Here is a 27,985-nt window from a genome sequence, read left to right as displayed (position 1 = left end):
AAAGCCAATAAGAAACACAAGGGATGATTCTAAATCAACAGTTAATATTCCTTATAAACACAAGCACCCTTATCACTGGGCAACGCTGTGCTGTGGGATACAGTTCACTAGAGGATGATGCCTGGGTTTGGCCTACACACAGTTTTACACAAATATTAATACCCCATCATAGCATAACAAGAGCATTGTTTTTATCAATGGCATGCATGTTTCTGAAATCCAGCCCTTGAAATCATGTGGATCTAAATCTTACTATCATCCAGTTGCTGAGTTCCTACCAAATGATAGCGCATCCAGGAATAGTGTAAGGAGCAGCAGTGGTGAAAATCCAGATGGAAAACAGCAAAGAACAACTTGCAATTGGTTTTATATTTCATATGTTATTGTTATATTTCATACATTATTTTTTGGGCGATACAATTCTGCTTAATCTTTTTTCCCCCCATATGCTCTCCCTTTGTAACCGTGTTCACAATCAGATTGCTCTGTGCTGCTCTGAACAAAACAGACACTTCTGGATAGACTTCCTGTGTCAGAAACAGCAACGGAGAGCTTTATCACATGACGTGTGTCCTAAACGTTTAAAGCAGATGACGTGAGGCTTAAGCTGACCACACTGTGGCTGAGGCGTACTGCAGAATGTGTGAAGCTTGAGATAAAGAACTTGTTTCACACCTTGTATGGAGATAGAGCAGAGACAGCTAATATAATATCTCATGTTAATCACACCCCCTTCACCTCTTAATGCTTAACAGCACACAAGAAAAGCTTCATGAATTACCAACGCACCAATTTATTGTGTGTGTGTAGTTTGTTTTAAATACTAATAATTGACACGGTCAGCACTCAGATGTACGAAAGTATAGTACTGTACCAACAAAACCAACTACAGTACATCTAAATGAAAGCCTATGTATTTAAAAACACAGTCCTGTCAGCGTTTGTATTTTTGACTTTGTACCTTTTTTTGTGTTCTCTGAAAAACATCCAGTAATTCTCAAAAATAAAGAAGGAAGTCTTTAAATACAGAGCTGAGATCATCAAACACAAATAGAGTTTAACCCGAGTGCTGGACTTTGTGCTGAAACTGAGAGAGAGAGGAGAGGAGAATGGCTCTGAGCACTGAGCAAGCTCTGGCACTGCTACTGATCTTAAACAGCGCTCACCTCACAGCAGGTAAGTGATTCTCTCAGAAAAGTGCCACTTTGCTGTTTAGTGACTTTCCCACCAAACAGCTTTGGACCAAAAACACATTTTTATACCACAAGCTATACAGGGGCTGGTTCTTTACAATGTATATGTTCCTGCTCATATGTACAGTGGTCTGGTTAATTCGGATCAGAATACCACCACTGTTTACATTATTGATGTAGGGCTCTTTTGTATTAAGGTTCTGAAGAATGAAGGAGTTACTCCATTGAGTTTATTGTCTCTTATAGCAGATTGCCCTCCACTAGACCGTGTTGCTGTCTCTGGCTCAGCTGGGGGGAGAGCAGTGCTGCCCTGTTCTTACACCCCCACCCCTGGGCAGCATGTAGAAGTCAGATGGTATGCTTATTCAGATCAGGGGGATCACATTCTATTAGTCGACTCAAACACACCTTCAGTATTCATCCCTGCGCAGTGGAGTGGCCGAGTGAAGCTGTCTGATGAAGTCTCCTCTGGAAACGCCTCTCTGCTAATCTCTGAGCTCAGACTGGAGGACACTCGGGATTACATGTGTATAGTGGGGCTCAATGTGGAATGTGTCACTTTCATGGAGATTAAACTGACAGTTCAAGGTAAATATAATAAACATGTTCTGATTTTTTGTGTTAAAATTAAGAATATGTGCTGAACTGCTGAAACCACTCAAGGTCCTGTGTGTGACTACATGAACACCCTGCCTTGTTTTCAGCACACACACACAATGGGGTTTGTTTAAGGGTCATTTTCCTGCTGGTCAGTTGCGTTACAGCTCTCTTGTTTTGTTTTTTTCTTGCTAAACAAAATGTTCTTCTGCTCCACTGGCATTTGGACCTCTGCTAGGCAGATTTCAGCTGCAGTCCTTACTGACAACTTACTGACTGCTTGGGTTTAGATTGTTGATGTCTTTAGAATCAGAACATGCCGTCTCATTTAAAGTAACAGCCACACATTGCTGACAATAGCATAAAAGAGAGAGAGACGCTGACAAGAGGTGTTTCCCATTCATCTCTGAGCTTCACTGTGGCTAACCAGGGCTTTTACAATGCGTGATCACAGAGATGCCTCATTCCTCATGCTTGCCTGTGGTTTACCATGTGCTTCACTGTGCTTTACTCTGCTTCCCACACTATGCTTTTCTCATGGTATACCACAGTAACCTTTCACAAGGGCTCCCCTGCAGCTTGTGTTTACCATGGAAGCTGTGTGTTCAATTCCCTCAATGTTATAAATATCCCATCATATATACACCTCACAAATCGTCTCAGCCAATAAGTTTACCAGCATGGTCATTATCCCACTATGTCTGGCATTAATGCTTCATTTGTATGTAAATTGAATTGTGCTTTCAGGACCTCCAAAGAGAGATTCAACTACTGCAACAACCCAGAAAACCAGCCCATGCCCAACCCAGCAGGGGAATGCAGCAGCACAGAGGAGATCGTACTGCATGAAACCGCTTTGATAACTGGATTCTAATTGGATTGCATGTACCTGTATTTAGTGAGTGTTGTGAGTTAAGCGGAAGTTCAATTATTCCTGTGTGTTGCTGCTGCTGCTGGTTCCCTATGCCAGTATAGTCCATTGTGAAAGAGTATTGCTGTAGCTGTAACCCGCTGCATCCTGCCTGTGCCTGCATCTCTTCATTTCTATATCATTTTAATAAGAGCGTTTTAGCATTTTGATATATTTCAGGTTCTATTCATCACTGATTGCTGTTGCTTTATTTGTTAATAAAGTAGTTGGTGCTGTTTACTATAGATCATTGTTACATACAGTTCTAAATTCTTTTAAGGAATATTATGTATAAAATGCATTAGAGTAAAAGCTTCTACTTGGTCTTGCAAATTAAAAACAATTAATTACTAAATGTTAATTGCACATTGAAATGTGTTATTGCTTTTCCTTTTTTGCTTATGAATAATAAAATATTTAGCTGTGTCCTGTGTCTTGGCATTTCTCTGTACAATCCTCAGCCTCATTAGAGAGCCTGTGTGCTACAGAAGGTATGAAATTCCTTTTTTTCGGCTTCCAGCACCTACATAATGTGGGGTGTCAGACTATATTCCTGTTCATGGTGGAGCTGTTCTGTGGCCGCTCTGTCTAAGGAGGCCCTACAGGGCTGATAAGTTCACATCGTGAAGAAATTCAGCCACTACTGTTGTCTTTTTCCTGTGGTTACAGTCCCTATTGCATATCTATTGACAGTTTATTAACATGGAACTGGATTTCAACTAAAAGCACTGCTGCCCCCTAGTGGATATTATCAAGAGCAATACAGCAGTATAATCGGACACAGTTTGCTGTTAATGAAGTTTCACAACATTCGACTCGGATTAAACATCAGAGCTGAAGAAGCAGCAATATGTATATTGGAATTCCCTTAAGTTTATATAGAGGGCAATGGCTAGGTAGTTATATTAACAGATAAAGGAAATATTTCAAAATTGTACGTGTGTTGCAGTCAAAGTGACGGGGAGCGCCACACACTGGTTTCGTATTTCTGTAAAATTACGCTTCTTTGTTTTAATAATTTTGACCAATAATAATAATAATCACATTCACAGAATAACTGAGAAGATTTTATTAAAACTGAAAATCAATAAAAGTATATTATATTAAACTAATGTCTTCAGTATTTCCAGATAAATATATGCAGATGTATTCTTTTTGAATACTTTACATGTTAATCCAGATCTCATATAAACAGTCGCTGTTACATTTCCTTTTTGTAGTGTGTTGTGTCCCCATACTCTCCTTCATTGTTTTATTTATTTGATTTCGTCTCACAAAAGGAGACAGTATTTTCTTTTCATGGCGCTGCAGTCTCGTCTTTTTTATGAGCTCGCGCTGTATTCGAGTCGTTCGCTTGGCTCGCGCGCTGCAGACTTTATTCGACTCGAATTCGATCGCTCGCGTCGTTCACTTCCGGTGTGCATAGCCCTTAAATATCAATGCATATCTTAGGAGCCCTGAGCAGAGAATCGTCTTTTAATAAATGTGTGCACCTGCTATCTACAGCCTCAATCTGGTGAATAATACAAGGATACAGCACAGTGAAGCAATACTCATAGTGTTATAGTTCTAAAGTCTTTGAAACAGTACTAGAAATGGGAAAGGCTACATTTAAGTTACCATTGAAATCGTAACTTTAGCAAAAACAGACTTAAACGTCCTGGAAAACCTGGGTTAACGTAGTGCTTGTTTTTAAACAAGACATTCCCGCAGCTTGCTCAGCCATTCAGCCCCCTTTGGCTTAAATAAAAACCTGTACTTTTTCTTTTAAAGAAGAACAGCAACGTAACCCCAGTTCAAAGCAGCGATGGCGATGTTTATTAATATTCCACATGGTCTGAGGAGATAAGCATTAAAGGTACATCACAGCTGCCACAAGGATGAGAGAAGACAGCTAGCAAACCTTAGCAAGCACAAGTGTTTGTTCAAAGTGAAATAGATGAACACAGGCCTATACAATCTAATCAAATGAGTTTGAATGTGGAAGTATTGCTTTACTCCCCAATCTAGCAGAGCGGTCAAGTTTTACACACAGCAGCCTGTCTCAGAGCAGGTGCAAAAGGATGTGAGGCACGGGACCTGAATTCAACTGCTTACCTAACCCCCCCCTACTCCCTCCCTGCTACACGCGCATGCATTCAAGGGCTTGCAGTCATGAAGCAGAGCCCCTGGGGCCTCTTTCATGATGCATCTCTGTGCTGGTGAGCGATCTCCTGCTGTAAAGGCTCTCGTTAACAATGTGGATGAACACTGCAATGAGGAGGACTGGCTTCTCTTCTTTGAGGCTGGGATCACACCACCTGCAGGAGCTCAGCTTGGGACTGGTGTGGACTATTAGCAGTGGCAGTGAAATGGTTCAGATCGAATTAAGAATGTCAGGTGGTTGCTTGTTAGTGGCTCGCTGTGTTTATTGTTCTCATCAGAGTTGGTATGATTCATTGAAGCGCTGCAGTAAATCAATGTTAGTCAAGTCCTTGGTTCATCTTGTTGTTGAAGCTCTCTTGTATCCCTGGTGGCTGGGTGAGACGTGTCCTATCAGTGGATCCGGACAGTGGAGTACTCCGTATTGTCCACAGCACTGACCCCTGACCGGACTGGGGCTCCTCCCGGCTGTCTCGTGTGATCAATTACAGCGTAGGTAAGCAAGTCTGAGCTCTGTGTGGAAGACAAATTGATAAGGTCCCATCATGCTCATTCATAAGAGAGCACATTAATAAGACAGCATCATACAGCCTGTTCAACACAGCTTGAAATGAGATATGCGCACTACTATTGACCGGCCACAAGGGGGACTGGTTTCCATGGCAATCCATTATTTTGCATTTAAAGTATGATGTCACCTGTATTGCTGATAATATTGTAGTGTAAGTATTGTCCACCAGGAGGGGCTCTGCCTCACATTTCCAGTTAACAGTTGAACAGCTTCACTTTTATTAAGTTAGTTAACATTGTGAAATGGCCGTGTTCAATTAAAAGGATTTGTTTTTATTTCATCAAACAGTAATTCCAAGCTAATAAAAAGCTTTACTTTAATATCTGCCATTCATTAAATACCACAATAAAGCAATATGTTGGTTTGTATATCCCATTATTATCTCATATTTGTATTACATTCAAAGACACAACCTGCACAAACAGGTTTCCTCAGTACAGTTTCAATACATACATCAGAAACAGAAAACATTATCTCTGCACCAGAAAACTGTTCAGAAACATTGTAACCCCTCCTCTCAAGCTTCCCATATTTAGGACTGTATTCCAGCAAGTTAAGAGAGTGCCCCCTGGTACAATCACAGCTTCCTGTGCTTTCCACATGCATTTCCAGAGCTTAGCCATGTTTCAGGATGCTTCACCATGTTATTCCTGTCATTTACTGTGCTTGCTTGTATTTTACTGTCCCATGCTTTCACAGTGTTTTACTACACTGTGCTGTGCACAGACCCTGCTATACCACAGTACATTCTAGAAGGGTCCCTGTGGTTTTGCATTCCCAAATGTTCTCATGTTTTTCTGTGCTATTTACTTGGCAAACATCTCAAAGCCATTGCATTCTATAGCAAGTCCTACTCCCTACAGTAAACAGGAAGACTGTCCATGAAAGCGTGTCATGTACCTACCTCATTGTGATCTCCAGCATTCTGGTTATTCCCATTAGCATTCGCTGAAAATGGAAAGGAAAACAAAACAAAACAAGAGTCAATAATCTTTACAAGCAGGGGGAGGTGTTGTGGAAATAGAGTCCAGTTAGACAAGGGCCAAGAGACCAAAGGCAGGGTTTGAACTGCTTTAAACTGCCCTCTACAGGTGAGACTGTGCCTTTACAAGCAGGGTGGAGGAGGTGTTGTCTCAATAGAGTCCAGTTAGACCGGAGCTGAGAGATCCAGGGCAGGGTTTAAACAGCTCCCATTGTAGGTTGTGGTAAAACAAATGAAAAGCTTAATCTGTTACCTGCTCTCCTTTTGTACTTTAAAATGACAAAGACTGCAGCACCTATGATGCCGAAGACAGCAGAGACGGCTACTGCAGAGAGGATAGCGGGAGCTGCTGATGGTCTCGTTGTCGGGGTTCTGGTCGTTGTTGTTCTTGAAGTAGTTGAATCTCTCTTTGGAGGTCCTGTAAGCACAGTTCAATTTACATACAAATGATGCCTTAATATCTGACACAGCAGCCAGTACCTTCTACACAATTGACCACCGCCAAAGACAAAGGGCCCAATTCACGTCCCAGTGGTAAAACTGGAGTGAAGACTGGAGGTGTGTTATTATCACTCCTCAAACTTTACTCTTTGCTCCCGCTGTAATTCACCAACGTCCTCATGGCACTTTGTTCCGTGCTCTCATGAATTGTTACTTGCTGTTAATACCACCTTTTATATAATGATAGTGAGACTCTTACCTTATTATCTCCCAATAAATTGCCACACGCTCCCTCCAGCACAGCTGGCTGTAGGCACATCAGGATAATGTAGCTTGTATTAAAATGCCTTTGGTTTAACTAAAAATGGCTCAACAAGGGAACACATTTTAACTTTCATGTTCCAATAGAAGTTTATTACATGAGAGACTTGTAAAAATATGGTTTTCTTTCAAGTTGTATTTCTGTTACTTTCAAGCAACAGTCGTGTGAAATGTATTATTAGATGCTGTGTATGATTGGTGGCTAACCATAGTCAATGATTTTTTCCTTACATGATGAGGCACAGAGAAACAACCCCTGATTTAGTTAAAGTGATTACAATTTCACACGACAATTTATACTTTTTCAGTTGTACTACTGTACCTGTATATTAAAACAGGGAGTGTGTGAAACCGGACCAGGACAAACCTGGCCGGACAGGACACTAAAACAATGAGAAGCGTCTTGAAAACTACACCACATTATTACTGCGTCACTAATTCAAGCACACACACTGAGCTGTGTGGGTTACATCATTTGCTGAAGGGTATCAGCACTGATATTAAGACAGAAATGGTGCCAACACCAACAAAAACATTTAGTATATTGTGTTGCATTAATTAATATTAAATAGATATGCAATTGCATATTAAATTCATGTTAAATTAATATTAAATTGATATGCAATTGCATATTAAATTAATATTTAATAAATATGCAATAGCTGGTTTCTTGGTAAATGTTAACCAAATGTCGATTGAAAATGTAACTGCATATCACAGCCATTTATTTTACGTTTTGTTACCATTGAAAATATGTAATAATTTCCCAATGTTTACATGTTTTTAATTGAAAATACAGTTAATCTGACTTAAGAGTTAATAGAAAGTAACAAGGAATAATTGAATGTAAATTTAATATTAATTGCATATTTAATATTAATTTAACATGAATTTCATATGCAATTGCATATCTATTAAATAACAAAAACAATCTGTGAATCAGACCCAAAGTCAGTTATCTACAGGTAATGGCCGCTGCAAAGGGTACTAATGCTGTTCTAGACATTGTGTGTATTTAAATGTGTTTTAAGCTGTTTGAAATGTATGTCGCAGTTTAAAAGCGAGTTTCAGGATTCTAAAGCTCCAGTCACTTTAGACGTTTAGCTTTTAAAAGTCCCATTAGCTTAATTTACATCTGGGATAATGACTGAACTCGCTGTGCTTAGAAACTGATTGACTGAGAAGATCTGTGAGCTTTACAATATGGGATAATGAAGGGACTTTGAACACACAGCTTCAATGGTAAACACAAGGGTTTGGTGTTGGCAGCCCTTCTCAGGTTCTGTATTCTAGTTTGCTTTTGTTATGAATGTGTGGATGTTATTTGAAATTATACTGCATGTTATGATTCTACCAGAAACAACCAATCAAAATAAATCAACAATCTAAACCCAAGCAGTCAGTAAGTTGTCAGTAAGGACTGCAGCTGAAATTTGCCTAGCAGAGGTCCAAATGCCAGTGGAGCAGAAGAACATTTTGTTCAGCAAGAAAAAAACAAAACAAGAGAGCTGTAATGTAACTGACCAGCAGGAAAATGACCCTTAAACAAACCCCATTGTGTGTGTGTGCTGAAAACAAGGCAGGGTGTTCATGTAGTCACACACAGGACCTTGAGTGGTTTCAGCAGTTCAGCACATATTCTTAATTTTAACACAAGTACTCACCAACCAGAACATGTTTATTATATTTACCTTGAACTGTCAGTGTAACAGCCCTGTTAGTGACACATATCCCATTGATCACCACTATACACGTGTAATCCAGAGTGTCCTCCAGTCTGAGCTCAGAGATTAGCAGAGAGGCGTTTCCAGAGGAGACTTCATCAGACAGCTTCACTCGGCCGCTCCACTGCGCAGGGATGGGTGCTGAGGGGGTCTTTGAGTAGATTAATAGAACAACTCCTTGATGTGGATATGCATACCATGCGACTGCTACATCCTGCCCAGGGGTGGGGGTGTAAGAACAGGGCAGCACTGCTCTCCCCCCAGCTGAGCCAGAGACAACAACACGGTCTGGTGCAGAGCAATCTGCTATAAGCGAGAGAAGAGACAATAAACTCAATGGAATAAACACCTACATTCTTCTGTTGATGATATTTCGGTTGTTTCCTCGTATTTTTGACGTTGCAGATCTTTCAAAGACAACGCTATCGATGAAAAGTTTCTGCTGCTTCCTGGTTCCCAGTTATTTTGTGTTTGTTTGTTTATTTAACCAGGAGATTTACCCATTGAGACCGAGGCCTCATTTACAAGGGGGTCCTGGAAAACAATAAAGGACAAATACAACACAAGCAACACAATAAAAACATGTGGTTCAGACTCAGTCAGCAGCATTGTGACAGGGCAGCGGGAGCGGCTGGGGGACCCAGAAATTGGGGAGGCATAAAATATTAGCAGCGGGTCCGACTGTTTCACTCCTGTTTTTACATTTGAAACGATGCTATTCAATACAAATGCTGCCATTTACATAAACACGTGTGTTTGTTTACTATACGATACAGCAACAAAGCAAAGCGCTAATAAGTGAATATGCAATCGTGAAACCAGACGATAACACCAACACCGTGTAATAATAATAAATAATAAATCAGACACTACTGTGCCTATTATAAAAAATACAAGGGAACGATTATGATAAAAAAAAAAAAAAAAAAAAAACATCAGTCTAAGATTCCTCGGTGCATCGCTGGACCCGCTCCATGTAAAGCCCAGTTTTAAATATGCTTGTAATGATGTGCAGTTACATATCATGACCACAAGGTGTCACTACTAGATTTGATAGTAAGTTATGAGGTAGTTTTCCAGGCTATAGGAAGTTTCGAAAAATAACTTTAGAAAGCATGTCAATAAAGGACAAGCAGAAGCTAGCTGTTCATAAATAACAAATAGATTTCATTATTGAAACATTAGTGAACATAACAATGCGTCCTCATATTTTCTGCTTCTGTGTTGTGCTGGATCCTCCGCTGCTGTCCTCTCTTCGGTTTGTGTTGTTCGTTTTTCTCCGTTTGTCACAAAACGATCCGTTTCTCATTAAAGCTGTTTCTCTCTGTAAGCTGCTGCTTCTTCTTCTGGTTAATCTATAGGGCGCATTCCATCTATTATTGTAGATGATTAGCGCCCTCTATCTGTAGTCCTTTGTCTGTCTTTGTTTTACTTTATTTTTCTGTCATCTTTATTTATTATAACTTCCCTTCTTTTCCTGTTTTCTTTATATATTTTCTCTCTGTAAGCGCGCTGCTCAGACTGTTTAAAAGTTTACTGGGGGGGGGGGGGGGGGGGACCACGCAACGTACGTGTGACGTGTCACAGTTGCTAAGGAACATTAGCACGTTAAACAAACGTTTATTGCGTTATTTTATTTTAGTTATTTCTAAATATAATACATTTAAAATATATAATAATTTGTAATTTTCTTCAAATCATCCAACGTCTCAATACATACATACATACATACATAAATAAAGGACACGCAGCTCGCTCCTCCCTTGTCACCATGGCTGCGTTCAGTAAGTGCGCCGCTCAGAGAGGGAACGCTCACAATAATTAATAATGATTTGCTTGTTTGTGTTTCTGAGGGGATGGTCGATGAAATGGACCCGTGTGAAGTTACTGTCCCCTGCTGGACCTCGCTGAGTTCGGCGCTCTGTTTGGACTTAACCTCATATCTGGCTGTGTCTAATACCGACAATATCGACATTAATAATGTAAATTATGAATAATATTAATACTACAAGCCTTATAATAATTCATTAGTAACTATAAAATAGCTCTACATTTTTAAAAAATGAAATTAAATGATACAAATTTGAAAACAACCATTTTTACCATCTTATTTAGCCAATGAATACATAACTTCATAAATCGAAACCAGTTCATCGTTCTTGACAGACGTATTTGTCAATCCTGCCTGTCATCTCCACTTGTTTCCTGCAGGTGTCCATTCCGTCCGCTCCCTCTGATCCCTGATGAGAAATGCTCAGGATCGGCTCTGAGCGGCTCAGCGGGAGCGGAACCGAGCGAGTCGTGAAGCTGATTCTTTACTGAGCCGCTCTGAGCCGCGCACGCACTTAACGCACCCCTTGCCAAGCCCCATAGCTTCAGAACCGCTGCTTAGAAAGTGTCATCATTAAAGCAGCTGAGCCCTTGTTCATAATCATCCCAGCCACGGCGGAGTCTTTCTCGTTTGCGTTCCTCTCCATGGCCTCGGAGCTGTACAGTTTCTTCATAAAATCCCTCAAACTTGGCATCTTCCCCGAGTTGCTTCAGTGCATGTAGGGGACTGTCGAGTCGATGAAACGATTTCCTGAGATCCAGAGACTGGAGAGTTTGGAAGAGTATCTCTGTGTGTCCAAATATTGCACGAAAGACAAATGTCACGCGAAAAATGGTCCCACTTGGAAAGTGGTCGCCCCAGACACACGCGACTTCAAAAAACCACAGCTAAGTTTACAGAATAAACATATTTATTATTTTAAAAAATAGAGTTTTAATGTCAAAATCGGTGCGATATTACTGTCAGTTGTCCCGTGAAAGAAAACGGTAATAAATAAATAAATAAATACACACAATAGTGGCTGTACAATCCTACTAATATTATTACTCACATTAGTGCAAGCTTGTGTAACTATAGGTTGTTCAGGGAGGCATTCATATTAACACACACTAATAGCACTGTCTACTGGCACAATTTCACTTTACCGTTCAGCAGTGGAAAGAAAACCGCGTCACAGTCAAAATAATATAAAGGATTATACAGTACATGAATATCTCTGCAAACCTATTCACAATTTAGCGTTATAGTGCAGTTTAAATATACTGTTTATGTGTAGGGTAGGGTCTGGCATTTAAACATCTACGTATTTTCAAATAAAACACACATCTTTCTGTCTTGCTGTAACAGTATGTTTATAGCTTGTTTAGTATTTTTAAGTGGCCTCAGTTTTTTCCAGTGTGGCTGAAAATTAAGTTCGTTACTTTAGCCACAGTGCCTAACTAAATAAAAGCCTTAGAGGGAACGTAATATCTATGTATGCATGTATTTATTTCATTTTGGTATAAAATATCCTCCAGAACCGAAACTATAATTGAATACAGTATACATTAAGAAACTAGTGTATGTTAAAATGATCTCTCTAACTTTCTATCTTCTCTCCTTTCTCCGTGTCTCATGAAACACGCGCCTGTTTTGTTTTCTCCGGCTTTACTGCATTTCAACCCCACCTGTCCATTGAGACAGAAAAGTGTTTCATTGCTTTCCTTGTGTTTGTGTTTCCCGTTATATATCACATGGAAAGGGTTTCTGCTCCTCTTGGTCTTTGTGTGGAATGCAGAGCTTTTCATTATTATTATTATTATTATTATTATTATTATTATTATTATTATTATTATTATTATTATTATTATTATCATCATCATCATCATCTTATTGTATGTTATGCATATGCTTTTTTATATCCTTTGTATTAATAAAATCCAATAAAAATCTGAATTAAAAAGAAAAGTGTTTCATTTTATGATGGAAACAGCTTTAGTGATACGCTTAAAGTTTGTGTGTTGCACGCGTGCCGTTATCAAAATGTCCTGGAAACTTAACATGAAGAAAATCATTTTAATGAAGGGCTGTAAACAGCAAAAAAACTGAACAATTTAAACATAAAACACAGTGAAAAGGTTACCGTTCCAAGCTAAAAAATGTTTTCTTTGTGAACCAACGTTATCTTTCGCCAGTCAAATCGTAGAGTGCCTGAATAAAGTTTTATAGATACACGAACAGATCTTCTGTTGCTTCTTTAGCAGCCGCAGCTATCCCAGATATAATAGATTTGGTTACATTGTTTCGCGTCAGGAGTTTAAGCATGATTTAACTGCGCAGCAGATTCCCCAGTTGGATGATGAGCTGATAATATCTCTTTAGCAATGAAGCAGGCACGGTGACGTCACCATAATGATAAACAGTAATGCCGCGGGAGTTTTGTACTAAAGCAGGGTCAGCTGCTGCAGGGAAAACAAAGTTTATTTCTGAAACTGACCATTTTAAGAAATGTGAAAGCAGAACGCACAGAAATACTTGGGACTGTAATTAGGAAGTGTACTGCTGAGAAAAAAAATGAAGGGAATTCAAATTGAAATGTACTACAGATTACTCGATGGCAGAAGAACAAACGATATTCACTAAATTTAGCTCTCAGATTGTACCAATGAAAATATCTAAAACATATGACAACGCGCTTGCTGTGGTGTATTTAATATAGTAAATAGCAGAACAAACACGCTGCGATTTAAACTTGTTTTTACTGAACAATAAACAGTAACATGTAATCATAAGCGCTGTCTGTGTTACATGCTGTCAGATCAGGACTTCACTAACACTGAGCATGGGAGCTGCTGTTTCCCATTACAACTGTACACACTTAAAGGCGCGATCACCAATTCCATACACAACACCTGCAAAATATATCAAATACAAACATGCTGAGTTCATTGCAGTCATCAGCTGCATAGATGAACCATTCAGCAGAATGAGGCAACAAACAAGTGAGTACAGACTCAACACACCTGGCTGTAAGATTGCACACAGTTTAAGATTGCACACAGTTACTGGTACACCTGGTGTTGGGAACACTGGTACTTGAGATAAAAAGGTTGAAAACCACTGGTCTAGATGGACCCTGCATAATAACTGAAGGCTCTGTACAAAACACCTTAGAAATGTCTTCATGGAGAAAGAACAACATGAATAAACAGACAGATTTTCTCTTTTGCTGCCAGTATCACATTGCTCTCATATCTCAAACCATAAGTATCTATTTCTGAAACATCTGCTCCAAAATGATTTGTACCCATAAGGAACATGACATGACAAAGAATACAATCTACATACTGTTATAAATATCTCCGCTTTCTGCATTAGAATTGTTAGTTTGCAAGCTGTAAATTATAGTAGAAGTTAAAACTTGCAAGAGACTAAGTCAAGTAGACAGGCGTTTTGGTTAGTGCCTTCATTACTGTACCTGACTCAGTTGTTCTTTCACTGCTAAAATGTAATTAAATGCTGCCTTTTGCAATTACAAATCCATTTCACCTGAGAGAAGAGTTTGTTGCAGTTTAAAATATTGTGGAGTCTTCCCTGACATTTCACATATTTTACACTGTTAGATGTACTGTTAGATCCATAATCGTCTTACAAACAACATGTTAGTGTAAAATGCTGCTCCCTGTATAGTTTGTAATATAACAGTGTTTGTGTTTGTCCAAAGCTGTTAGTGCTCTGCCGGGAAATCCCTAAACAGCAATGTGCCCCCTACTTTAGTAGAGGTTGTGAAGCACTGTTCTGAGAGAATCACTTACCTGCTGTGAGGTGAGCGCTGTTTAAGATCAGTAGCAGTGCCAGAGCTTGCTCAGTGCTCAGAGCCATTCTCCTCTCCTCTCTCTCTCAGTTTCAGCACAAAGTCCAGCACTCGGGTTAAACTCTATTTGTGTTTGATGCTCTCAGCTCTGTGACCGCACTAAATGAATATTTCCTGTACTGTTAGTTTTACCAGAATGATCTATATGTGTATTTTTACACATCTGCATATTTTACTGACCACCTCCAGTTCTCAGTGTTGTCTGTGGTTTCAGTAGGACACAAACAGCATGGGTTTCAAAATGGATGGAAGTATTAAAAATCTACATTTAATCTAAGTCTTTTAATTTGCTTTGGTTTAGTTCTGGACTGGATTTAGAAAGTATATTTTCCAAGAAGGATTTAACGGTTTTAATCTGTTCCAGTTTCGATAGTCTTTCATGATCTCATGAATTCACTCTTTTGTTCTGTTAAGGTACTTTTTCACTGTCTGTGTCGTTTTCACAAACCTTGTTAGTTATTTAAAGACTTACTTCTTTGTTTTTGAGAATTCCTGGATGTCTTTCAGAGAACACAAAAAGATACAAATGTTAAAAATACAAAAGCTGAAAGGACTGTTTTAAAATAAGTGGGCTTCCATTTAGATGTTCTGTAGGTGGTCTTGTTGGTTCAGTACTATATTTACAACAGAAGTATTTTAATTCAGATCGATATGATTCTGAAAATATCAGTTGCCAAAAGAGACGACTGTGGACACGTGGACTGTAATACAGTACATACTTTTAAATCCGGTAGGTATTGTACCAGTATGTAAAATGACCTGTTGACGACCCAACAGCAAAATGAAATCAAAATGTTACCTATGCACAGAACTGCGTACAACGTAAAAGGCAATGCAATTAGCAAAAAAACTGTTTCCACAATTAAAACCGTATCCAAAGTCAGTATTGCAAGTTGCAGAATATAGTGCTTGATAAGGCCCTAATGTCACAGTTCACTTGCAAATGAAAATGCACAAAAGCAACTAAAGATCACAGCTTAAAAATATACCTCATGGTATCTAATGTACAATAAAGACAGACTGATTTGCGCATGTTAAAAAAAAGCAGGCTGTGTCAGAAAACTGGTGAAGGAGTCAGAAATCGCGTGTGACGGGTAAGTGCATTCATTTGTTACACACACACACACACATATACACATATATAAATAATGGGAATTGATTTGTTTCTTAATACAAGGACGGTAAAACGCGACTGACGTGTATCTGAGTGTCGTATATCCCAGTGCTGACCATGTCAAGTTTGTTTTAAACACTAATAATTAACACACACAATAAATTGGTGCGTTGGTAATTCATGAAGCTTTTCTTGTGTGCTGTTAAGCATTAAGAGGTGAAGGGAGTGTGATTAACATGAGATATTATATTAGCTGTCTCGGCTCTATCTCCATACAAGGTGTGAAACAAGTTCTTTATCTCAAGCTTCACACATTCTGCAGTACGCCTCAGCCACAGTGTGGTCAGCTTAAGCCTCACGTCATCTGCTTTAAATGTTTAGGACACACGTCATGTGATAATATTAGAATCAACCATCAGTTCCATGTGAAAGTATATTTAAACTTGAATTCATCAACTTCGTGAAAGTGAGTTTGCAATGAATTGTTATGGAATAAACCCAGCATGATCCCTCTCCGTCTACCTGCCCATATGAAAGCTCAGCAAAGTTCAAGAACAGTTTTGTGTGGTAAATGAGAGGCAAAGAAGGATTAAAAAGCATGATGAAGCACAGTAAACTGCAGCAGTACTGTGCAAATTCACCACGGTTAAACATTTTCAGATTCTAATCATCTGTGCAGTGTGTGTGTGTGCAGTGTGTGTGTGTGTGTGTGTGTGTGTGTGTGTGTGTGTGTGTGTGTGTGTGTGTGCTGCACTGTCCTTACGTATTCTGAGCCCTGGCGGTGAGATGAGGTTCAGAGCTCTGTAAGCACATCATGCAACATATTCACACCACGCATGTGTTGCTCTTTTGCATATTGGTTGCTCTTTTGCATAGCGGCGATAGGGAGCCAGTGCAGAGCGGAGCAGCGGTGTAGCGTGGACTAACACTTTAATGAAACTTACCCAAATACCTGTAATGGGAAGTAGAGCTGCTGTTTTTAAAGCTCTGATTAACAATATAATGCAAGTTATATTATAAATAATGTAGGCTAGGTTATCCACATGTCCAAAAGCGCATTGCTGTTCAAAAAACCCGTATAGCATCCACATAGCGTATAGTCTCCATATTATCTTTAAATGTACACTTCAGAATTGAAATAATACACATTTAAATATATTGTAGCAATACTTTAACAAGGATTACAGAATTGCACAATGTAACTCTCTCAAAACAATACAAACCAATACACTGAAATAAAAACATTCAAATGAACACAGTTGTAAAGTGCATGCAATCACAATAAATACACATTATATTAAGTGACAGAATATATTTATAACAACCCAAAAAACTCCATACCTAAAAATATAAGCAGACCACCGATTATAGTTACAAAGATAAAACCCCATGCAATTTAACCAAGCTTTACGTTCTATACAGAAACACCTACTAATATTAAACAAAGATATGACGGAGGACATCTTGAAGCAACACTTCCCAGTAGTGTTGCCCTGTGTCCCTGATTTCCTGGATCGTCCCGGTTTGGAGGAAGGTGTCGCGGGAATTCAATATGACTTCCCAGGACACTAAACGCCAGCACCATAAACTGAGCACAGGTTAGATACATCAGGATACAATATTACTGCAACACACACACAATATGAACTGGTTGTCATGTCAACACTAGAATAATAATAGAACCCAGATTCGAATCACCTGCTCAAGAGTGTTTCCTGCACTGGCTCTTATAGCCAAGAGGGACAAAAAACAAAAGGTCCAAACTGACTGCCGTTTAATGACACGCCTTTCTGTCATCAAGGCAATTCAGTGTCACGCTTCCTGTTCTACATCCATACCAGTTATGTACAAAACAAATCCTATACTGTGCAGTTTACTCTTCTAACTTGTTCTTCCTCATTTTATTTATAGCTAATATTACACACAAATACTGCTACATTGTGAAAGAGAAATAAAACAAACTGTCAGAATTACACAACTGGTACCAAACTGAACACTTGAGTCCTTGAATGGAGCCTGCAGGTTAATGATTTGTTTTGTAATATTAACAGTTCAACAAAAAATAGAGCAAATTGTATTGTGTTGTAAAGCCCCTGATGCATGAGGCCAGTGTGTTTGTGGTGAGCACTGTGCTGTTACCCTGAAAGCTCCCGTGGTCAGTTTGCAGTTTCCCCATGCGTGCGTCCTCCCTTTCCCATAGCTTGCAATAGCAGCTCCTTCTGCATACACTCACAAGAGTATAAAGGGTGAAATGCACATGCATTATTATTATTATTATTATTATTATTATTATTAATATTATTATTATTATTATTATTGGTAAGCAAGTCTGAGAGGTTTTGTTACTCCAGTGTTTTTGTTTGAGTTATGAGTGGCACATGTTCTTACACTGACAACAAATAAAACAGAGACCAGGTGAAAAGTGCTGTTCAATATAAATGATCAGTCCATGGATGCTTAGAACTGACTGAAAGATAAAAGCTAAATCATGAGGGTCTGGAGAGCCGTGGGAGTCTTTTAGAACTGCGATTGCCATAAACAAGACAAGTAATTTTTCTTATGTGAAAAAGGCAGTTAGCTACAACAGTGACTGGAAAAGTGTGAATTCAGGTGGTCAGTACGCTATGCAGGTGTGTAAAAATACACACATAGACCATTCAGGTAAAACTAACAGTACAGGAAATATTCATTTAGTGCGGTCACAGAGCTGAGAGCATCAAACACAAATAGAGTTTAACCCGAGTGCTGGACTTTGTGCTGAAACTGAGAGAGAGAGGAGAGGAGAATGGCTCTGAGCACTGAGCAAGCTCTGGCACTGCTACTGATCTTAAACAGCGCTCACCTCACAGCAGGTAAGTGATTCTCTCAGAACAGTGCTTCACAACCTCTACTAAAGTAGGGGGCACATTGCTGTTTAGGGATTTCCCTACAGAGCACTAACAGCTTTGGACAAACACAAACACTGTTATATTACAAACTATACAGGGAGCACCATTTTACACTAACAGGTTGTTTGTAAGACGATTATGGATCTAACTGTACATCTAACAGTGTAAAATATGTGAAATGTCAGGGAAGACTCCACAATATTTTAAACTGCAACAAACTCTTCTCTTAGGTGAAATGGATTTGTAATTGCAAAAAGCAGCATTTAATTACATTTTAGCATTGAAAGAGCAACTGAGTCAGGTACAGTAATGAAGGCACTAGCCAAACGCCTGTCTACTTGACTTAGTCTCTTGTAAGTTTTAACTTCTACTATAATTCACAGCTTGCAAACTAACAATTCTAATGCAGAAAGCGGAGATATTTATAACAGTATGTAGATTGTATTCTTTGTCATGTCATGTTCCTTATGGCTACAAATCATTTTGGAGCATACGTTTCAGAAATAGTTACTTCAGGTTTGAAATATGAGAGCAATGTGATACTGGCAGCAAAAGACAACATCTGTCTGTTTATTCATGTTGTTCTTTCTCCATGAAGACATTTCTAAGGTGTTTTGTACAGAGCCTTCAGTTATTATGCAGGGTTCATCTAGACCAGTGGTTTTCAACCTTTTCATGTCAAGTACCAGTGTTCCCAACACCAGGTGTACCAGTAACTGTGTGCAATCTTACAGCCAGGTGTGTTGAGTCTGTACTCACTTGTTTGTTGCCTCATTCTGCTGAATGGTTCATCTATGCAGCTGATGACTGCAATGAACTCAGCATGTTTGTATTTGATATATTTTGCAGGTGTTGTGTATGGAATTGGTGATCGCGCCTTTAATTGTGTACAGTTGTAATGGGAAACAGCAGCTCCCATGCTCAGTGTTAGTGAAGTCCTGATCTGACAGCATGTAATCTCCCGCGGCATTACTGTTTATCATTATGGTGACGTCACCGTGCCTGCTTCATTGGCTAAAGAGATATTATCAGCTCTTCATCCAACTGGGGAATCTGCTGTGCAGTTAAATCATGCTTAAACTCCTGACGCTAAACAATGTAACCAAATCTATTATATCTGGGATAGCTGCGGCTGCTAAACAAGATGCAACAGAATATAAAACATCTGTTTGTGTATCTATAAAACTTTATTCAGGCACTCTACGATTTGACTAGCGAAAGATAACGTTGGTTCACAAAGAAAACATTTTTCAGCTTTGAACGGTAACCTTTTCACTGTCTTATGTTTAAATTAAGTTTTTTTGCTGCTTACAGCCCTTCATGCTGATATATTGCCAAATATGTGTTTTAAAGCAACAATTTATATCATTGTGTAATCACCTGGCTGCACTGTGTTAGGTGTACAGCACATTTGATCCACTGTAAAGAGATGGCCACTGTTAACTAATGACGTTTGCCTAGTCTTTGTTGTTTACATTATCTTTTAAAAAAATCTCAGTTGTGCTTTGTTGAAACTCAAACTGGCTTTCAGATCTGGTATTTGTTTCTGTGTGGCTCTGCTGTGCGGCGGGTTCACGTCCTTGTATTCTGGATGGTTTGTGTGATTTCAATTGTAGCTTTTATTAGGGAGGACTTTCAGACAGATTATACACATACAGCTTTGTGCACCTTCACTCGCAATTGCAGCACAGTCATGTTCCCACTGTGGTGAAAAGGTGTGCTTGCCTGCTGGGTAAATGCAGCTGTATGTGTTTTCTGTGGTGCTGAGTGCTGTTGCGTGAGCACCAGGCTTGATCCTGTGGCTGTCCCCGCGCTTGAACCCGTGTCCAATGTTCCTCTTGTAGATGGCCACGTTTATTTCGTTTCTCTGAACCTGGGTGAGTTTTACCTTTATTGTCATCAGTCATGTTTAATTTTGTCATTTGAATCAGTCAGTTATCCATTTAAATTGTTTTCAATAACACGCTGTTCCTTATGCTGTAATACAATTTCAACATGAATACAAATCTCGGTTATTATGTGATTACAATATAAAAATACATAAATAAGATTATGATAGATTAGCCCTTCAAAACAAACGAATGTATTCCCCACCTAAAACATGAATGTAGTCCATATACAGGTAGTGGACAAAAAAATGGAAACCCCAATGTAAAGTCACTTAATAGGGCGTTGGGCCTCTATGGTATCCCGCTCTGTGGAGTTCTCGATGGACCGTTTTTGATTAAACTGGCTGCTCGCTCCCCAGGTTGAAATTTGCAGTCAATTGATCTGCAGTTGCTCGTCTGTTTTGCCTTGCACTTGGAATTAATGCACGGATATCACGATCCTGGAGTATGCGCTTCCGCCCGCTGTTGCCCTTTGCTGATGATGTCTTTCCCTCGGAGTTCCATGCTGACATCACCTTAGACACCGTTGCTCGTGAAACATCAGCAAGTTGAGCTGTCTTGCTCACTGAAGCTCCTGCCAAACGCACCCCAACAATCACCCCTCTTTCAAAGTCACTGAGGTCTCCCCTTGCAGCCATGCTAGCCATAATTTTTATACATGATCCTAAGCATGCTGGGATGTTATTTGCTTAATTAACTCATGAGCCACACCTGTTTGGAAGCCCTTGCTTTCAATATACTTGACATTGGCCCTCATTTACCCAGGTGTTAACATTTTTTTGTTCACCACTTGTGTGTGTGTGTGTGTGTGTGTGTGTGTGTGTATATATATATATATCGGTAGTTTGTTTGCTGTACTGTATTGCTGTGTGTTGATAATATTTTATGTTGTTATGTATTTCTAAAGTTTAAATGGACTGTTAAATGATTTAATCAATACGCTTCTTTAGAGCGATGTTTCTGCGCATGCGCCAACGAACGGGACCGTGCTCAGAAAATAGTATTTTTCATAATAACTACGCATTGTCATAATTTGCTAATGTTGCCGTTTTCTACAAAAGGCCTTGGGCAAATGTGAAATCTACTTCAAAATTTGTGTGCATTTTTTTAACATGGTGAAAACCAGCAACATTTCGTACGCCTGCATTGACTCCATAGAATTGTTTTGCCTAACTCTCCATATACCACAATTATTATTATTATTATTATTATTATTATTATTATTATTATTATTATTATTATTATTTATTGCTTAGCAGACGCCCTTATCCAGGGCGACTTACAATTGTTACAAGATATCACATTATTTTTAACATACAATTACCCATTTATACAGTTGGGTTTTTACTGGAGCAATCTGGGTAAAGTACCTTGCTCAAGGGTACAGCAGCAGTGTCCCCCAGAAGGGATTGAACCTACGACCCTCCGGTCAGGAGTCCAGAGCCCTAACCACTACTCCACAATGCTTTGCACGCAGTGAGACGGAAGTCTCCATTGAAAATCAGCGAAGGCGAGTGTCTTGTTAAATAGAATATCTCTTGAAACGCCCTTCTAAATATTATTGGCTGAAGCAGTTTTGAGTGAGGCTGGATTTTCGTTGATTAAAGTATTAGTGTGTGCTCCCATTGGCTAGAACGGTTGCAGTGTTTTCAGCACAGTGTTAGATTGACAGTTGGAAGTTTGTCTGGTTGTTGGGAAGTTTTCCTGGTTAATTGGAAATTTGCAGGTCCCTACAGCCTTTCGTATTAATGAATTGACAAATTAATTAATTATTAGATGTTTTAACAAATACATTTATGAATTACTGTATGAATTGACAAATTGACAAATTGACAAACAAATTGACAAACTAACGGACGGACAAACTAACGGACACAAATGGCGCTCCATACAAGGGTACCAAACAATGCCATTTCAAAACACAATTGTACCCTCTGAACACATTTGTACAGCAGCCTTGATCTGCTGCTCCCATAGGTGGGATTGGGGGGGGGGGGGGGGGGGCGTCTTGCCTCCCCACTTTTTACAACATAAATGTATTCAACGGGAAAGCTGGTTTTGTATTCGTTGGGGGAGTTTTGCTGAATACAGGATACCGGCTTGCAGCTGAATCAACGGCTTTGCGCTCCAGATTGATTCTACACACTATGCATTCTTCTAGGTACTGCAGCTTCACTGTGTTAATGCTCATGCATTTGATTGATACAATGAGTCTGTTGTTTCATGTGCTTGAACTATGAATCAAAATTGAAGGCAGTAATATAATAATTGAGCTTCATTTATTAAGAGTTTTGTATGTTCTCAAGCCACAGCCCCTCATCAGTTTTGCTCCCAAAGTAGTAAAATGATTGAGTCCAAATACAGCATTTTCTATGCAGCTCCCTAATGAAATAGTGAGACTCTTGTTGGTATTAATGCTAGCAGGCCTGTCACTGTTGATCAGTTAATACAGTACTTGGTGGCAGTGGGTGCAGAGGAAACGTTTCGAACAATGTATTGATGATTGTGTGATTGAAAGCTAGAGAGATAACAATACTAGTGTATCTTAGCTTCCCAATACTGAATGAAGCTGATAATAATAAGTACAAGTCTTACAAGAGCTGCTCCACATGCTGCATCACACCCCACATCATACCTCATGAACAACCTGAGCATCTCTGTTCTTCTTACTCATGTTGTAACTTCTAGAAGTGCTGACCAATGCTTCAGTCCATTTTTACACCCTTTATTGTGCTTAGCCCTTTGACTACTGCATCCTGGTACCTTTGCTGCAGGTCACATGGTCAGATTGCTACTAGACCATTGGAGAAAGTTAGAGAACCACACAGGAAGTGATTAGTACCAGGAAGCAGCAGAAACTTTTCATCGATAGCGTTGTCTTTGAAAGATCTGCAACGTCAAAAATACGAGGAAACAACCGAAATATCATCAACAGAAGAATGTAGGTGTTTATTCCATTGAGTTTATAGTCTCTTCTCTCTCTTATAGCAGATTGCCCTCCACTAGACCATGTTGCTGTCTCTGGCTCAGCTGGGGGGAGAGCAGTGCTGCCCTGTTCATACACCCCCACCCCAGGGCAGGATGTAGAAGTCACATGGCATACATATCCATATCAGGGAGGACCTGTTCTATTAATCTATAAGTCAAAGACCCCCTCAGCACCCATCCCTGCGCAGTGGAGTGGCCGAGTGAAACTGTCTGATGAAGTCTCCTCTGGAAACGCCTCTCTGCTAATCTCAGAGCTCACACTGGAGGACACTCGGTATTACACGTGTACAGTGGGGCTCAATGGGACATGCGTCACTATCAGGGCTGTTAAACTGACAGTTCAAGGTAAATATAATAAACATGTTGTGGTTGGTGAGTACTTGTGTTAAAATTAAGAATATGTGCTGAACTGCTGAAACCACTCAAGGTCCTGTGTGTGACTACATGAACACCCTGCCTTGTTTTCAGCACACACACACAATGGAGTTTGTTTAAGGGTCATTTTCCTGCTGGTCAGTTACGTTACAGCTCTCTTGTTTTGTTTTTTCTTGCTTAACAAAATGTTCTTTTGCTCCACTGGCATTTGGACCTCTGCTAGGCAGATTTCAGCTGCAGTCCTCACTGACAACTTACTGACTGCTTGGGTTTAGATTTTTGATTTATTTTCATTGGTTGTTTTGTGTAATGTATTCCCTGTGGATTAACACACAGGGGTTTCTGGTAGAATCATAACATGCAGTATAATTTCAAATAACATCCACACATTCATAACAAAAGCAAACTAGAATACAGAACCTGAGAAGGGCTGCCAACACCAAACCCTTGTGTTTACCATTGAAGCTGTGTGTTCAAAGTCCCTTCATTATCCCATATTGTAATGCTCACAGATCTTCTCAGTCAATCAGTTTCTAAGCACAGCGAGTTCAGTCATTATCCCAGATGTAAATTAAGCTAATGGGACTTTTAAAAGCTAAACGTCTAAAGTGACTGGGGCTTTAGAATCCTGAAACTCGCTTTTAAACAGCAACATACATTTCAAACAGCTTAAAACACATTTAAATACACACAATGTCTAGAACAGCATTAGTACCCTTTGCAGCGGCCATTACCTGTAGATAACTGACTTTGGGTCCGATTCACAGAATGTTTTTGTTGGCGTTGGTACCATTTCTGTCTTAATATCAGTGCTGATACCCTTCAGTAAATGATGTAACCCACACAGCTCAGTGTGTGTGCTTGAATTAGTGACGCAGTAATAATGTGGTGTAGTTTTCAAGACGCTTCTCATTGTTTTAGTGTCCTGTCTGTAAGAGGTAAGAGTCCCACTATCATGGTATAAAGGGTGGTATTAACGCTAAGTAATTATTCATGAGAGCAGATCAAATGACATGGAAAAAACACCATTAGGACTTCTGTGGATTACAGCGGGAGCAAGGAGTAAAGTTTGAGGAGTGATAATAGCACACCTCTAGTCTTCACTCCAGTTTTACCACTGGGACGTGAATTGGGCCCTTTGTCTTTGGCAGTGGTCAATTGTGTAGAAGGTACTGGCTGCTGTGTCAGATATTAAGGCATCATTTGTATGTAAATTGAATTGTGCTTACAGGACCTCCAAAGAGAGATTCAACTACTTCAGGAACAACAACGACCACAACCCCGACAACTAGACCATCAGCAACCCCGACAACTAGATCATCAGCAACCCCGACAACTAGACCATCAGCAACTCCAAAGAGAGATTCAGCTATTCCAGGAACTACAATGACAACTCCCGCTATCCTCTCTGCAGTAGCCGTCTCTGCTGTCATCGCCATCATAGGTGCTGCAGTCTTTGTCATTTTAAAGTACAAAAGGAGAGCAGGTAACAGATTAAGCTTTTCATTTGTTTTACCACAACCTACAATGGGAGCTGTTTAAACCCTGTCCTGGATCTCTCAGCTCCGGTCTATCTGGACTCTGTTGAGACAACACCTCCTCCACCCTGCTTGTAAAGGCACAGTCTCACCTGTAAGGGGCAGTTTAAAGCAGTTTATACCCTGCCTTTGGTCTCTTGGCCCTTGTCTAACTGGACTCTATTTCCACAACACCTCCCCCTGCTTGTAAAGATTATTGACTCTTGTTTTGTTTTCCTTTCCATTTTCAGCGAATGCTAATGGGAATAACCAGAATGCTGGAGATCACAATGCGGTAGGTACATGACACGCTTTCATGGACAGTCTTCCTGTTTACTGTAGGGAGTAGGACTTGCTATAGAATGCAATGGCTTTGAGATGTTTGCCATGTAAATAGCACAGAAAAACATGAGAACATTTGGGAAACCACAGGGACCCTTCTAGAATGTACTGTGGTATAGCAGGGTCTGTGCACAGCACAGTGTAGTAAAACACTGTGAAAGCATGGGACAGTAAAATACAAGCAAGCATAATAAATGACAGGAATAACATGGTGAAGCATCCTGAAACATGGCTAAGCTCTGGAAATGCATATGGAAAGCACAGGAAGCTGTGATTGTACCAGGGGGCACTCTCTTAACTTGCTGGAATACAGTCCTAAAGATGGGAAGCTTGAGAGGAGGGGTTACAATGTTTCTGAACAGTTTTCTGGTACAGAGATAATGTTTTCTGTTTCTGATGTATGTATTGAAACTGTACTGAGGAAACCTGTTTGTGCAGGTTGTGTCTTTGAATGTAATACAAATATGAGAAAATAATGGGATATACAAACCAACATATTGCTTTATTGTGGTATTTATTGAATAGCAGATATTAAAGTAAAGCTTTTTATTAGCTTGGAATTACTGTTTGGTGAAATAAAAACAAATCCTTTTAATTGAACACGCCCATTTCACAATGTTAACTAACTTAATAAAAGTGAAGCTGTTCAACGAATGACTGGAAATGTGAGTCACAACCCCTCCTGGTGGACAATACTTGTACTACAACATTATCAGCAATACAGGTGACATCATACTTTAAAGGCAGAATAATGGATTGCCATGGAAACCAGTCCCCCTTGTGGCCGGTCTGTAGTAGTGAGCATCTCTCATTTCAAGCTGTGTTGAACTGGCTGTATGATGCTGTCTTATTAATGTGCTCTCTTATTAATGAGCATGATGGGATCTTATCAATTTGTCTTCCACACAGAGCTCAGACTTGCTTACCTACGCTGTAATCGATCACACGAGACAGCCGGGAGGAACCCCAGTCCGGTCAGGGGTCACTGCTGTGGACAATACGGAGTACTCCACTGTCCGGATCCACTGATAGGACACGTCTCACCCAGCCACCAGGGATACAAGAGAGCTTCAACAACAAGATGAACCAAGGACTTGACTAACATTGATTTACTGCAGCGCTTCAATGAATCATACCAACTCTGATGAGAACAATAAACACAGCGAGCCACTAACAAGCAACCACCTGACATTCTTAATTTGATCTGAACTATTTCACTGCCACTGTAGGTTTGCTAGCTGTCTTCTCTCATCCTTGTGGCAGCTGTGATATACCTTTAATGCTTATCTCCTCAGACCATGTGGAATATTAATAAACATCGCCATCGCTGCTTTGAACTGGGGTTACGTTGCTGTTCTTCTTTAAAGAAAAAGTACATGGTTTTTATTTAAGCCAAAGGAGGCTGAATGGCTGAGCAAGCTGCGGGAATGTCTTGTTTAAAAACAAGCACTACGTTAAGCCAGGTTTTCCAGGACGTTTAAGTCTGTTTTTGCTCAGTTATATTTCAATGGTAACTTAAATGTAGCCTTTCCCATTTCTAGTACTGTTTCAAAGACTTTAGAACTATAACACTATGAGTATTGCTTCACTGTGCTGTATCCTTGTATTATTCACCAGATTGAGGCTGTAGATAGCAGGTGCACACATTTATTAAAAGACGATTCTCTGCTCAGGGCTCCTAAGATATGCATTGATATTTAAGGGCTATGCACACCGGAAGTGAACGACGCGAGCGATCGAATTCGAGTCGAATAAAGTCTGCAGCGCGCGAGCCAAGCGAACGACTCGAATACAGCGCGAGCTCATAAAAAAGACGAGACTGCAGCGCCATGAAAAGAAAATACTGTCTCCTTTTGTGAGACGAAATCAAATAAATAAAACAATGAAGGAGAGTCTGGGGACACAACACACTACAAAAAGGAAATGTAACAGCGACTGTTTATATGAGATCTGGATTAACATGTAAAGTATTCAAAAAGAATACATCTGCATATATTTATTTGGAAATACTGAAGACATTAGTTTAATATAATATACTTTTATTGATTTTCAGTTTGAATAAAATCTTTTCAGTTATTGTGTGAATGTGATTATTATTATTATTGGTCAATATTATTAAAAAGAAGCGTAATTTTACAGAAATACGAAACCAGTGTGTGGCGCTCCCCGTCACTTTGAAATTGAGTTGAAATAAAGAGAGAGAGACATGCCATGAATTTTCAGATGTTCTGCTATTTCTTCTCATATGGCGTCCTTCTTTTTATTGTCTTTATAACCACTGACACTGGCATCATAAAGAGCATTATA

General features: G+C 39.6%; 3 protein-coding genes across 4 annotated transcripts in view; 1 reads left to right on the top strand and 2 right to left on the bottom strand.

Moving 5' to 3' along the window:
- LOC117433428 (hepatitis A virus cellular receptor 1-like) overlaps positions 1–27,985 on the bottom strand; it is a 52,853-nt gene that overhangs the window by 11,889 nt on the left and 12,979 nt on the right. The window lies entirely within an intron of this gene.
- Positions 1,450–27,889, top strand: LOC117433429 (probable serine/threonine-protein kinase drkB). 2 transcript variants are annotated; one of them, XM_059006800.1, is made up of 4 exons: positions 1,450–1,781; positions 25,051–25,305; positions 25,588–25,631; positions 26,588–27,889. In XM_059006800.1, the coding sequence occupies exons 1-4, from the start codon at positions 1,718–1,720 to the stop codon at positions 26,705–26,707; spliced, it is 483 nt and encodes a 160-aa protein (XP_058862783.1). In that variant the 5' UTR covers positions 1,450–1,717; the 3' UTR covers positions 26,708–27,889. The 2 variants fall into 2 exon arrangements, 1 of the variants encoding a protein (XP_058862783.1); XR_009310095.1 differs by lacking the exon at positions 1,450–1,781 and adding an exon at positions 23,725–23,789.
- On the bottom strand, positions 4,496–14,639 carry LOC117433432 (CD276 antigen homolog). The gene is made up of 5 exons (XM_059006792.1): positions 14,507–14,639; positions 8,849–9,187; positions 6,649–6,813; positions 6,318–6,361; positions 4,496–5,355 (listed from the first exon to the last, which is right to left on the bottom strand). Exons 1-5 carry the CDS (start codon positions 14,571–14,573, stop codon positions 5,236–5,238), a joined length of 735 nt encoding a protein of 244 aa, XP_058862775.1. The 5' UTR covers positions 14,574–14,639; the 3' UTR covers positions 4,496–5,235.

Source organism: Acipenser ruthenus, chromosome 33 (genome assembly GCF_902713425.1).
Source record: "Acipenser ruthenus chromosome 33, fAciRut3.2 maternal haplotype, whole genome shotgun sequence".
Taxonomy (NCBI): domain Eukaryota; kingdom Metazoa; phylum Chordata; class Actinopteri; order Acipenseriformes; family Acipenseridae; genus Acipenser; species Acipenser ruthenus.
The sequence above is the reverse complement of the archived record's forward strand: the minus strand, read 5'-3'. Positions and strand labels throughout refer to the sequence as shown.

What these genes read in the sequence shown, in the direction of transcription:
- LOC117433432 (XM_059006792.1), bottom strand. Translation starts at nt 14,573, where the DNA reads ATGGCTCTGAGCACTGAGCAAGCTCTGGCACTGCTACTGATCTTAAAC. An exon ending in CAGCGCTCACCTCACAGCAG is followed by an intron (nt 9,188 to 14,506) that starts GTAAGTGATTCT and finishes TCTCGCTTATAG; the next exon opens with CAGATTGCTCTGCACCAGAC. An exon ending in ATGCTGGAGATCACAATGAG is followed by an intron (nt 5,356 to 6,317) that starts GTAGGTACATGA and finishes TCTTCCACACAG; the next exon opens with AGCTCAGACTTGCTTACCTA.
- LOC117433429 (XM_059006800.1), top strand. Translation starts at nt 1,718, where the DNA reads ATGTGTATAGTGGGGCTCAATGTGGAATGTGTCACTTTCATGGAGATT. An exon ending in AAAGTACAAAAGGAGAGCAG is followed by an intron (nt 25,306 to 25,587) that starts GTAACAGATTAA and finishes TTCCATTTTCAG; the next exon opens with CGAATGCTAATGGGAATAAC. An exon ending in ATGCTGGAGATCACAATGCG is followed by an intron (nt 25,632 to 26,587) that starts GTAGGTACATGA and finishes TCTTCCACACAG; the next exon opens with AGCTCAGACTTGCTTACCTA.